A 14,275-nucleotide genomic window follows, 5' to 3' on the forward strand; every position below is an offset into this window, starting at 1 on the left:
GATATGAAAGGAAACAAAAGCCTGTCTAAGCAAAAAAGCAAGAGCATGACAAGAATACTGTTATGGTCAGACTTCATTCTCACAGTTCAAACAGTCTCTGTTCCCTCTGCCTCACACAGATGTTTGCTAACACAATAGAAGGTGCCTCTCTGTACTCCCTCTCTCACATCACGTAAACCACAATACTGCTCAGTGATAGTACAAGACAACATAGTTGCTTGAAGTGAGTAACAGACAGCCAAGAAATCTTTCCTTCATCCTGGATTTACAGTTACTTGTCTCAAACAAATTACTTCATGGGTAATCAGTCTATCTACATGAGAAATAAGGAAACCAGTGTGGGGTTCCGAGGGGCATTTTGGAAGACGTGAAGATCTTTATACACAAAAATTAACACATGAAAGACTTGACTCCTCAAACACAAAATCAGTGTTAGTTGTACTCCTAGCATGGGATAAAAGATAATACAAAATAATAAGGCAGGCTCAAACTGGTTTATAACAGAGGAGGATTTGACTTAGCCTGACTTAGCCAAATGGACCACATGGCCATTGTACCAGCAGGATATACACATAGTACCCGTACCTCAGCAAGAAACACTGATGAAGATTATTTCAGCTAAAAGCATATGAGAGATGATCAATTTACATGCAGAGCAAGCTAAGAATAATAGTCATAGTCCATACAAGACTCTGAATAAACAAAACTCAGTAAATCCTTTTTAGGAGGGGGAATAGAAAGATGAAAAAAGCTTCTTGGCCACTTTTTCCCTTTTCTTCTCAAATGGAATGTTTATAAAATGCATCTTTTAATATGGACCTCCAAATCCTTCCTAAACTAGACAATCCAACTGCTATGTGTAATCTGTCATTACTAGATTTCTCTTCATACTCCCTTCTTTAAATATTGTGCAAGATTTGTCTGTTTACTAATACGAGTAAAGTAGCTTTATTACTGATACAAAAAGCATTTCCTAACAGACACCAGTAAGTTACACCGGCTTTTGAAATAGATTCAAAACTGGTCAGATGCTCTTCTTACTACAAGCTGAATTACTTCTGCATATTCAGCTAAGTTTAGGAATGGAGATGGAGATGTTCTGGAACTGAGAACATTTCCAGCCCCAGATCACACTCTTCATTGCAGACCAACTTTCACATTGCAGAACAGGCTGAGTGTTCAGGTGATGTCCAAAACCCCATAGGAACAAAGAACTGCCTCCCAGTCCACGAAAGTTATATTATAAGGAATATAATCGCTTTTTACATGTCCACGGTGAGAACACTCCCTTGTTAATTTTACCATGTAAATTGTATTTGTAGTTACCACTGAATTTTTGCTGTGATGTGAATTAGAAGTCATTGTAAATAAAAAGGATTCTGCTTCAAAAATGGGGACCAAGCTGGAAACAGCTAGAAACAGGCACCATTCTTGTTCATACAACACAAATATTTACTCCCTTATGTGAGCTGACAGTGGGACACAAAATCTCTAGTAGTTAGTGATCCCCACAAAGAGTTTGCAACTTCCTGAACTAAAATACTAATTTAGAGTTAGACTTTTCTTCATGCCATGACTCCTCTGCTCTTTCTGGCAATTACAGAGATTTTAAAATATTACTAATTCTCACTAGCAGATGGTAGTAGCACTTTGTCAGAGCATTATTACATTTAATTTAGCACTTTGGAATTTTAATGCAATGGCTCCAAAACTTACTTCTCAAACCCCTCCATAAAAGGGCCATTTCAAAGCTTATATCTACGACTGCTGCCATCCTCTGGTTTCCATCAATTTTAAGAAGTGGCCTTTGAAACAGCAGTATTAAAAAATGATAAAATACTTTCAAATCCAAAATGGTCAGGGGGAATTTGTGAAATGAACTACAAGAAGTCTCTTTTGTGTTACTAAAGCTATGCCAACAATAAAATACATCTTCATGGCCCCTACTCCTGAACCTCTTTCAAAAAAACCCAAATGCTGCTTATTTCTGAGGAGCAGACATTTGTTTACTCATTGCAGATGCCTGGAGGTGAGAGCAAAAGAAGTCGGCACACGCTTGTTCTGAAGGGAGGATTAGTCAGAATGAAGGGATGAGGGCACCAGGGATGTTTCCAACAGCTTCCAAAGCTCCAACACCAGCAATTTCAATATTCTATTTGTTACTCCAAGTTAGTGGCACAAAATGATGCAAGGACCTTCTTTACTGAAAGTTAGCCCCCCCCTCTCCCTTTCATGTTCTCTATGGAAGTCTGTAAACCTAGTATTTTCTGAAAACACTCATACTCCTTACTTGACACAGCACAAAGAGCCAATTAATTCTAGCCTCAGGGATATTTGGCAGTCTTACAAAAAGGGGGGGGGGGGGGGGAATGCATCCTTTTAAAAAAATGCTAAAAATGCTGCAACCCCACAGTACTTTATTGAATGGACTTTTTTTTTTTTTTTTAATATGACTAAGTCCTGAGAAGATTGTTTTCAGCAATAGCAGTTTCCAAATGCCATCATTATCTACCTTCCCCAGAGGAAGTATTTACCTCATCTTTCCATACATCATTCCCTGTTATTAGAGATCATTGGTCTCAAACAGAAAAATATGCTAAAAATCTATCATCCCAATACTTAACGTGTCTTAGTTGTAGGAAACATAAGCCACTGGCTGTGCCTTTGCTGCCTTGAATGGGGGTTGGACAAGGTTAATGTTGATAGAAATCCAGACCAAATGAGGACATATGCCATGAGATAAGTGTGAAAGGAGATCCACTCACCACTCTGGAGCTTCACTGAAGAAAGGTGTAACTTTTATAGCAAGCTATGCAGCTATTTGAGATGAGGAGAAAAACTAGTGCTCACCCCCTCATTCCATGAAAGTCACAGCAGGTTTTGCGTCCTGGAGCAGGCTGCATTATTTACCCTTTCTTTCCATCCTAAATTAGGTCAAAAGTCAATGGAGCAGAAGCTGTGGCTGTGTGCATCCCTTCCTCCTACTCAGCAGCGACAGAAGCTGAGTTAAGATCTACCATACAAATCAAATGCTTTACAGTAAACTATATAGGCTAGACAGGGAGAAACAATCCCATTTTGTAATCTGTAGTTTAGTTTCTTTAAAACTTGTATCTTCAAGCCATATTGTACTCAGAGCACCATTTGCGTTATATTAGTAAGTTTTTCAGTAATACTTGTGCCATTCCAGTCCCTTGCTCCTCTGGATTTCCTAACTTTTCTCATTTGCTTAGACCTATGCCTCCCCTACAAGGCCCAAATATATCCCAAATATAAAATCCCGTCTCCAAACCACATAACATTTCCTGCTGTTCCCTGAATGTATCCTGCACTGCCCATCATTGGTGCTAACCCCTCCATACTGGAAGGAGGAGTTGGAAAATAACTTCTCTGGATTGTTTCAATAGTATTTCCACAGCAATACAAAAACTTCATGAGACTTCCAAAGGAGGAAGATACTGCAGATACTTTCAGAATCACTGACTATATTTAAATATCTCTTCTAACAAAGCAAGGAATTTTGCAGAATATATTTTTCCACTTTCCAAAAAAGAGTTGTTTTCTTCCTATCTAGTCTTCCAAAACTGTACCATGAAATATTTGCCCAAGTGAGACAGAGAGTGAGAGCGGGTATGTGCATAACTGTGCACTGCTTCCTGCACTGGGTAAACCCAGAGAGTAACATGATGGCAGCTGATGAGCTAATGACTGCTTCTATTTGGCAAATTCAATCAATGCTACTGACAGTACCAAACTGTACTAAATAATTATAAACACATTGCTGCCCTTCTTGTCAGCTCTTTCAACTCACAGCACCAGATCAAGAACTTCTGATTTCAGCCAAGCAGCATCTGCCCTGACAGGAAATCACTGCAGACATTTCTACCTGCTTTCACCCCTTTGTACCCAAAGTGATCATTCACAAATATGAAAGAGAGAATCTGCTTCTCAAAAGACACACAAGTCTCCAGGTGTACAAACTGAGCCACAGAGAGATCCAAGCCCTCTCCTGTACTTTCAGCTTCAAATCTCCTGACAGCCAACTTTTTGTTTCATATTTGTACAGCTTCCAGCATGGTGGGGTGCCATTTCACAACTTGTATTCACGTTATGATTTCCTGCCTGGAAGCAAAAAGCCTCCCAAATCTTCATGTTGTCACTTAGGGTGGAAACGAATGCCATCCCATATTAAAGAAAAACACAGTCAAACATTTTCAGTAAGAATAGTCCTTCTGATTACTGAAAAAGTGTGTATTTATATATTGTATATGCATGCATTAATACATACCCCACTGCTTGCTATCAACCTGTAGCACAGAGCTAGAATACCTCCAGAATAGTAAATTTGTAAAGATATTTATAGCAAATATATTAGCAGATATACTTCAATACTGCTTCAGCCTATTTATTCACAAAGAGGAGAGTTGAAAGAAGATTACCTTTAAGAAATATAACCAACTTCTAGAGGTGTATTTGTCTCAAAAGAGGCCAAATAAGTGGAATTCCAGAGAAATTTCCAGAGGAAAAAACAGTTTTATCCAAATTATAGATATCTGTGTTATGGCATGTTTAACTTTTTACTTCCTGGACATTAAAGGCATATATTCAAGTGCACGGAACACAGTGTCCATCACAACTTCTTGCCATGAAGAATATGAGAGAGAAAGAAAGTAATAGAAACAGTGAAAGGGAGAAATTTTAATATGATCTAAAACAGCTATCACTTTTATTTGCATTTAACCCAGAGCCCACACTGTACAATGGCCACACACTGCCACTCCTCTACAGTGGCTTCTCCGAGCAAGAACTGTGTCTTTTCGACTGTCTTCTTCCCTGTGACAGCCCTCTAGTACTTGAAATGGTTCTAAAATGTTTCTCAAAATGTTTCTCAAATGTTTAAGTTGAAATGGTTCTAAAATGTTTCTCAAAATGTTTCTCAAATGTTTAAGTTGAACACGATAAAGACTGAAAGAAGGTAAAGGATAAACAAAAAGAAACATCCTTGCTTAATAATGTTTGGTCTGGAGATAGCCCCACTGCGTGCTTTCAGCCCAGCCAGACAAGTTTTAGCTGTGACTGTAATCAGGGAGGTAACTCTGCAGTAGTATCCTGGAATATGAGGAATACAAATGACATCCTCAAAACATCCCAAAGGCTCGGGAGCCTCAGTTTGACTGAGATGAGTTCCTGCATGCTTTAAAACCAAAGCAAGTCTGTCATCAGGTTTGGGTCCCTAACACAGGTCTGGAGTTGGCATCCCAAGGCAGGGAAGTGCAAAGTTTCATTTCTCTATTTAAAAAGGGGTTTGCAAAATTGATATATCTGTGTACATTAAAAATAGGCACAGCAAATCCAGGCCTGGAATTCAGGTCTGCTGTTCTGCCATCCTCTGCTCTCTCCTGAGCTCCCTTCCACAGCACTGGAGTGGTGCTATTTGATTTTGATTTATCACAAGTGAATTATTATAATGAAATCACCAACTCGATTTAAGCCTCTAAGAAAGATATGGTTGGACTAACAAAAAATTATTCTGCAAAACAAGCAATTATTGTTAGGTTCACTGGATATTGGCCTTAGCAAACCAACTGATTACAGAAAGTTAATGTTTTAAAAAGCAATGAAAAAAATAAGGTGTTAAATCCTTTAAATCTGCATGAACGGCTCCAAGAGGAATTTTACAGTTATTTTCACTGCATATTTTATTAGATATGTGATCTTTTATTCATGGGTAAAGCAAACATAACAATTAGGAATAATTAGCATTTCAGCACAGAGTATTAACTAATACATTAAAACACACGTATAACTTCTCATTTAAATTCTGCATCCTCACGTTTTTCCCCTTTCTGGTTCAGGACTTTCACATGGAGCACAGCATTTACAGGAGCATCATACAGCTCCCAAAGAAATAGAAACAGACAGAACTACTGGCTTTTGCCTTTGATATCTTATTTTCTTCCCCTCCTTGCATTTTTACTCATTTTCTTTTTCCATTTCCTCTTGAGTATAGAGCTTGTCAGATAAACCCAGCACAACTTCCAAGAAGCTTTTTCCCTTTCATCTTTTCTTTTCTACCTTACCCCCCAACATTCCACTACTAATGTGTATAATGGAAATCTACGTTAAATCTAACCCTGCTCTTACAAATTCATCAGTTTACCATTGACTAAAACTAGAGTAATTGTGTCTCTACCACCTCTTCCACCATAACTTTAATTCTACACAGAAATGCTGTAGTTACTGTATTATCCTTTCTCATTAAATGTCACTTTTTATGGGGGCTTTTTATTTATTTATTTATTTAATTCAGCTTACAGCTCTCAGAATACCCCTTCCTTGAGCTTTTGTGGTGAGTTTCAGACCAAAGCAGGAAAAAGTCTCTTCAGCTGAAGTGCACTCTGCAGTACAATACAGAACACAAAATACCTCCTTTTCTGAATTAAGTGTATTATCACTGAAGCTAGGACATAAATTCTGAATCTTACAAAATTACAGCAGCACACAACATCAAATGCGCTCCCTTGCCAGGTTTCAGAACTGTTGTTCTGAAACATCCAGACACCAGCACATTTCATTTACTAACCTTCAATTTCAGCCTGTGTCCTCCCTGATAGAGAGATCGCTTATGACTCTCGAGCTCACATAAGCCTTTATTAATTATAGTGGTTGCAGACACAGGAGAATCTTTCCCTTACTCCATCAGCTCTCACAACTGCTTGGCCAACAATAATCAGAAACCAAAGCATGGCACTTGTATAGAGGAACAGTAGAGGAAACTGCCCTAATGGTGCTTCTGGGAAATTCAGAAAGATACAGCAAGGAAGACACCTTTTCCTCATTCATTCCTTCTCTAAATGCTTCCACTTCGCTCTAGACGTTTAAATTACTATGACAAGAATACACGATTATATTCTGCCTCTGCAGTGGGTGACAACAGCACTTCCTCTTCTCCATGTCCTCCTTCAAAGCCACAAGCCAGCTAAAAGCTGTGCCCAGGAGGCTTTGCCCAGGCCTTGCTCACCTGCTGTTGAGGATGGATTGACAGGACTCCACCAAACTTACCCAACACACATTTCATGCCACATGTCACACTGCACCCCCTCAGCACTGCATCTTTCCCAACACACTCTGCTAGCCTAGATGAGCGAGGAACTCAATGCTCCTCTGACAAAGGCCAACATAGCTCATTTTGGTAACTACTGACAGGACTACTGACACAACTACTTCCTCATGGATAGAATACATGGTGCAGGAAGATAAAACAGCACCACAGAAGGAGAGGAAGTGCATCTGTGTGCAGGAAGCCCTGAAAGAAACCAGCTGCTGCACCTCAAGCCTCAAAACACCTCAAAACACCTCAAAGAAACATGAGCTGTCATGAGCAGCTCCCAGCCACTGTCAGGGTGCCAGCAACCTGCCTGTTGTGCTTTACTCCTGGGCTGTGACAGTCATACTTGTCTCTTGGGACTTCTAGATAGCACAAGCTGTATCTGGGGCTCTCATGGATGGGCGTGAGCACGAGCAGAGCCCTGAACTGGACTCTAAGGTCTGTAGGATGCACAGGTGTGGAGCTGTCCAAGTTTTGACATACAAGCCAAGCCTGAATCTGAAATCAAGGTTTTTTTTTCAAAATTTCACCAACTTAGATAATAACTGACTTCTGGAATTCAAACCTAACTGAAAAAAGAAAAGTGACAACTGAATTTGCAACTGCTGAAAGGAATTCTCCTCATTTCTAATGTATCACCTGAAATCAATCTTTGGCACATACCATCATGTATCATAATATATGTGCAAATTTTTTTTTCAAATTTTGATCACTTTCTTATAATAGCTCAAAATATTAGAATACTATTTCATTTTCTTATTGGTCACTTGTAAGTCCAAACATCAAGGATAATTATCTGTGCCTAGTAATTTTTAAACACTGAAGATATAAACAAAAATATGTTTGGAGAGGGTGTAGATGGAAAGAGTGTTACCATGTTCTCATATATAACCCAGGTAATTAAGAAAATTAATTAGAAACTGATAGCCAGATAGAACTACTCTTTCACATAAGCTGTTTTTAAAACCATTTTTTACTGTGTGGAAAAAAAAATCAAGCAGTAGAGTAGCAGTAACAGAGAGTGAAAATACAAACATCAGCTCAAAAGCCAAAAGCCTCCAATAAATTTCAGCCAAAACCAAGCTGTCATGGCAGATTGTAGATAGCTATATATCAAATGGAAGAAAATGATGTAAGTTCAAGTCTATATCTAGGGAGTAACCTAATGGCTTACAGAAGTCATTTCTTGCCAATACCACTTGCTTTACAGGGCCAGGGAGTGGAAGAGAACCATACTTAATGCCTTTGTTCATTAAGTTAAATGAACCTTAGTTGGTAGGTTTATGTAGTCACAGTCTTGAAAGATTTTTCTCCAGTGTGTTTTTCAAAGATGGCATTATGAGAATAAAGGCTCAGTGCATCCATAAGTAGTCATGTGAAAGCACAAAGCAGCAGCAGTGATTGCCATGTCAGACATTTGTTAGGGCATCACTTGAAAACAGCTGGTTGATTTTTTTTTACTCTGCCTTTATCAAGGACAAAGAACCTGACATAACACTAAGAGTTATTTAAGAACATGAAAAGGAACTGCCTGCTGTGGTCAGCAATCCACTGGCTCAGTTTAAAATCTTCTGAAGTCAACTAAGCAACTCACCTGGATTATGGCAGATTCTGGATCAGGCCCTGATGACGACTAAGAAACCCTCCAGAAAGCAGTGACACCTAATGGCAAACATGCCTTTGGATGATGGCAAGCCCTAATTTATGGCGTGCAAAGTCGTCCCTCTTCAGCTACACATCACAGGGACAGAAGCAGTGCCACAAATCTAAGCACCAGGGAAAGCATTTCAGAAATAATGCACACGGAAGCAGAGTTTGTCACGCAGGCCAAGCATTTAAATAGAACATGGTCAATAATAGAGCCTCCTGGCTGCTCAGCCCCAGCACACTGGGTTCCAGGTCCTCACTCATAGGTGTGTCTAAAATAAGCAAGTAACCTTCTCACATCCCAGAGCAGGGACAGCAGAGACCCAAGTGCTGCCCTGCGGACACTACGGGCACACAGATTTATTTGTTTTTAATAAATCTGTTTTGCTTGCTTGTCCTGTGCTTTACAAATGTATGTGAGAGTACTGTAATGAACAGTTAGTGGCACATACTACGCACGTCCTAATGAGGCTTCGCCAACAGCACAGCAAATTAAATTCCTATTATCAATTCACAACACAACCCAAGCTGCACTGTAACACATCAGCTTACAAGAAGAAACGTGGAGAGGCATACCACCAAGCAACAAGAATCCCTTTCCTTTACAGAAAGAAAATTTTAAAAATTACATTTTAGTCACCACCAATATAAAGAGAAGAAACAAACAATAGATCCCATGCTGGAATCGCTTTGATATTGTTAACCATGGTACAGAAGAGCTTAAAAGGTGTGAGCCAAAACTCAGGACCCAGCAATGCTGTGAACATGTCCAACACAAGGAATGCAGCAGTCCTGGCCTACAAAGTCTTAAAGCTGAGGTAAGGGCAGAACTGATTTTCTCTCTTGGGAAGAAAAAATTGTGTCTAGAAATATAATAAAAGCAAATATATAATTATAAGTAGAAGCATATATAATACATAACTATATCTTATATATATTTATGAAATTTCCACTAAAAATAAAAAAGCCAAGGGCAGTACACAGCTGACTGACAGTCTGTGTATGACTGAAGTTACTGATAAACATAAAAACCAACTTGAGGTATTCAGGGAGGCTGAACTAGATTAATTAGCCTTCAAAAATAATGTAGACTATGTTTGTGGTACAAAACTTTTGTACCACACACTATGCCTGCTGCCCAGTGTGATTTTGCAGCACCTAATACATACATATCTGCCTATATGTTTCTACAGGCACAACAGGAAATCCATAAGCATATAGAGATGTATTACTATGTACACATCAAGGGAAAATAATGAGCACAAAGTACAAAATATAAAAGCATGAGGCTATCAGCAGTAGAAGATACAAAGCATAAACTAATTGTGCGGCTGACAAGGAATGCCATCTAATCCCTACTTAATTAAAACACTGTTCTAAACTCCTGTTTAGGGAGTGAGGAGTGTGGGACGACTGATGTATGAAGGAAATATCAGGCAGCGTGGCTAATCTCAAAGACTTGGGAGCTTTCGAGCTACATAAATCAGAGCGACTTTTTGAATAGCCTCATAAAACACAGAATCATTACCATTCCACTCATGACTTTCAGATTCTTCCTACAGCATACAGATCATTAGGAAACTTCTAAGCAATCAAGTAATGTGGGACTGATGAAATTACTCAATCAATGCATGGGCTGAGAGAAGCAGCATAATACAGGATTGCACAGTTTTGACATGGTAACCCTGCCCCTTTCTTTTTTATATAAGGGTAAGGAAAATTATAGTGGAGTCGATTCATTTCACCATTTTCACAAGAGTGCTTAATGTAGTCTTTCTGAACTGCCAGTTCCTATTTATAATAGCAGGGCAAAGAAACGTACAGACTATAAGCAGCTCTAGCAATGTTTAAAATATGATACAGGAAAACCTTTCTTTTTAAATGTGCACATTTACATATACACAGATCTTCTCTAGAGATCAAAAGCAGAATCTGTACAGAGAAGACAGGAATTTGAAAAGGCATTATCATAGATAGATACCATTCACTGTATCCCTCCCACTGACATCACCAAGTCATTAACGACTACTCACTAGATTGTAACATTTTTTGGCATTGTCTAAGAGATGACTGATAAAATACTTTTGAGACAGAGAGCATCCTTTTACAGGAAACACATAAAATAAAACGTGGGCAAGCAAGAGAGTTTGTGCATTATGCTGAAAAAAATACCTACTACTAGGAAAAGGGTATGCACAGGTAACATGTTATTTCTTATGGCCATCTACCCCTCTCAAACATGGGAATATATTTTCCACTTGAATATCCTAGCACTGCAGAACGAAAAAAAGGTAATGCATTTATTTTGTCTGTTGCCTAAGGCATCAGTATGACCTCTGGTAGTATTTCTTTTCCCCTGAACTAAGCATTTTGGCTCTTTCTTTGGCTTTGTAGTTCTTGAGTAGCTAATTTGTCTTTCTGGCTTTGGCTTTAGACTTCTTCTGTAGTTAATATCTTTGTAGAGTACCCTGCTACTGCTTTTGCTCACTCATTTAAATAAATACAGTTCATTACTTATACCTAAATATTTTACACATAAATTTATTTAATACAAGTGGAAAAAATCAAAGGGAAGTCAGAAGACCAGGTCACAAAACACAGTGGATTTACTTGGGGCCAAATTTTCATCTGTGAGCTGTACAAGTTGGTATACTTAGCTGTGTACTCATTTATTGTTAAAACAATTGCGATTTTAGGTAATTTATTTTAAGAGTATTCATTTTAGTAGATTTAAAGCTCTGTGTAACAGTTATATAGTTTGCCATTTTCATGGCAGCATAAATCAGTCTATAAAAAGAGACTCGTCAACTGTACTAATTGTCTCTCAAGATAAATTGTGAGAGAAGCAACTGCTTTGGTTCTGCTAGTTTGGGCTTTTTGCCTTTTTTTCTTTTTTTGTTTTTTTAATGAGGATTTATTGTGTCGGTGTATGTAATCACTGTCAACATTATTTAAAAAAAGAGTTAAAATACGTTACATTTATCATACAAAACAAGTAAACCAAACAAATTTTCATTAACACCAGGGGAGAAAAGCTATCGTCTCCTCTGATGGTAGTGCAAAGGCACACATCTTGCCCAGCAGCGCTGCTTTAGCCTGGAGAATGGGCAACAGTGGATTGCAAAGAAACTCCTCATATGCTACACAGTCAAAATTTCCCCCCAAATCCTAGGACGTGATCGCTTGTTACAAGCTCTTAAGAAAGAAACCCTAAGACGTAACTGTCTCCTAGTGTCGCTTTAACAGTCTGCAATTGGGTAGAATTTTGGAAGTCCTTCTCCCTTTAAAAGGAGGGCATAGAGCGCTACCTCCCCTGTGCGATATTTGCTGCTCCAGTCGCACACAGCCAAAAGAACTGACCCCTATAAAGTTGCGGTACTTAAGGGGAGCGGTGGCTTCAGGGTTCGGGCACAGCTACACGAAGGGCTGGCGCACCGCTGCCCCAGCATCGGTCCTGCAGGAAAGCTCCTGACGGCCGGGCTTTCCAAACGCTCTCCCCGCTTCCCCTTCCACAGAAACCCGCTACGGATCCCCACGAGAAGCACCGGCAGACATATTTACAAAGCCAGCACCGGGGAGAGCGGCAGCTGCCCCACAGCCGGGGCCGGCACCGCCCCAGGAACCTCCCCAAAACCCGGCGGGACCCTGCCCCGAAATGCACCTTCCCCGGGGCAGCGCAGCGCCGGCCGCCCGCCCCCGCTCCGCCTGCGTGCGGTGCCTGCAGATGGGCGAGCGGCCGCGGGGGAAGCGCCCTCCTCTCCTCATCTCCCCATCTCCGCTCCCCTCCCTCCCCGCGTATCCCCGGCCGGAGCGGGGGGGACACCCGCTCTCGCCGGTCGCGGGCACCGAGCGCCGCTCGGCAGCGGGACTCGGCGCTTCCCAGGGATGCGCCCGCCGAGAGGGAGGGCTGCCGTGCCGGAGACGGCTCGGGATAACGGGGAGCGAGGGCAGCGCCGTGTACCGGCATCACCCGAGCTGCCCCCTGCCCCCGGGGCGGAGGGGAGGCCGCTGCCTTTCCCGGGAGCCGGGCTCCGGGAGGCGCGCACGGGGCGGGCGGGGTGGCGGCCGAGAAGGAAGGGGGTACCGGACGGCCCGGTCGGAGCCCCCCGCCCCCGCGGCAGGGAAAGCGCTCACGTTGCCAAACCACCTGTTCCGCCGCGGGAGAGGAAGGCGGGGTGGGGGTGTGAAGGAAGGAAAAGTTGGGGGGGGGGGGGGGGATGATGCTTTGCGTGGCTGTAGCCGTGGTGTGAGGAAGATGGGGAGGTGTGGGGTGTCCCCCGGCCGAGGGAGAACCGGGGCGGGCGGAAGGCAGGCTGGAGCTGAGGGGTGGCGGGGAGGAACCGGGGAAGTGCCCCAGCCCTGGGCTCCCCCATCACCAGCCTCATCAAAACCTCAAGGTCTAAAGCACGCACGTACCCCGCCGCCAAGAACCCTTTACACAGCGCGGTAGGGGAAAAAGGGGACGCGTGAGGTCCTGGTGGAAAGCAATTATAAGAGGCGACTAAACAACCAAAAAAAGCAAGCGAGCAAGCGATAAAAGAGAGTGGGGGCTGCGGGGGTAGGGGGGAAAGCCTTCCAAGAGAGGGTAGGTTGGAAAGGAGAGCTGGAAAAGTGTCCAGCAGCACCAGCAGGCGCAGCACCCCCTTACCGATATGAATGATTGAATCTGCAATCGCCGCTTTCCAGGTTCGAGTCCAACAGACGGACACGACCAGGATGAGGGAGAAAACTTCCATCTCCTCCGGAGGTCCAGGCTTTATAACAACAGAGCTCTTCGCCAACGGTGCTGCCGCGGAGGACAGTGCAGCACAGGAAGCCCAAGAGTTTGAGGTGCAGCCGGAGGAGCGTGCAAATCCCGATGGCTGGCGCAGAGCCGCGGCTGGTCAGGGAGCGAGCCCGGGGCTCCGAGCGCTTCTCTCCTCGGCGAAACCCCGCGTCACTTCGCGGGGCTCCTGGGCAGCACCAGAATTGCTGGGAGCGCCGGCAGCAAATCCATCCAGCCCGGGCGCCGCCGCGGGCAGCAGACGCCTCTGCTGGTCAGACAGTCCCCATCCTTCCGCCGGGTCCAGGGATCCGCTCGGTCCCGCTGCTGCACGGCAACTTCCAACCCACACCACGCACACGCTCACACACACAGACACACGCACGCACACACGAGCAGACACGCACACGCCAGCAGACACGCAAAAACCCTCTTGGCCAGAGAAGCCCCAGGAGCCCGCAGCAAATAGCTCGCCTTCAGCGAGGTGGGAGGAGCGGGCGACCGAGGGAGCGGGCGATCCCGCTCCCAGCAGCCAGATTCCTGCAGGAAAAGCCCCCCCGGAGGCCAAAAAACAAAGTGAACTTCAAGGTAATGCAGATAGTAATGCAGAGATTTCCCCCCACCCTTCGCTTAGAAAAATCGCTTCCCACAACTGGAGGAAAAAAAAAATAATAAATCTGCCAATGGAGCCCGGCGTGCTGTCTCTGTCGCGCGAGGTGGTGGTTGGACAGGGCAGAAGCGAGAGGAGGAGTACCCGG

At 42.8% G+C, this 14,275-nt stretch overlaps 1 protein-coding gene across 2 annotated transcripts in view; it reads right to left on the reverse strand.

The window, feature by feature from the left end:
- The window catches only part of GRID2 (glutamate ionotropic receptor delta type subunit 2), a 680,288-nt gene extending 666,797 nt beyond the window's left edge, over positions 1–13,491 (reverse strand). For both annotated transcript variants that reach the window (XM_062493839.1, XM_062493838.1), the window contains exon 1: positions 13,404–13,491. In XM_062493839.1, the coding sequence (XP_062349823.1) occupies positions 13,404–13,491 (88 nt within the window). The remainder of the gene's footprint in view (positions 1–13,403) is intronic.
- Positions 13,492–14,275: the final 784 nt, after the last annotated feature.

Source organism: Cinclus cinclus, chromosome 5 (genome assembly GCF_963662255.1).
Source record: "Cinclus cinclus chromosome 5, bCinCin1.1, whole genome shotgun sequence".
NCBI classification, from domain to species: domain Eukaryota; kingdom Metazoa; phylum Chordata; class Aves; order Passeriformes; family Cinclidae; genus Cinclus; species Cinclus cinclus.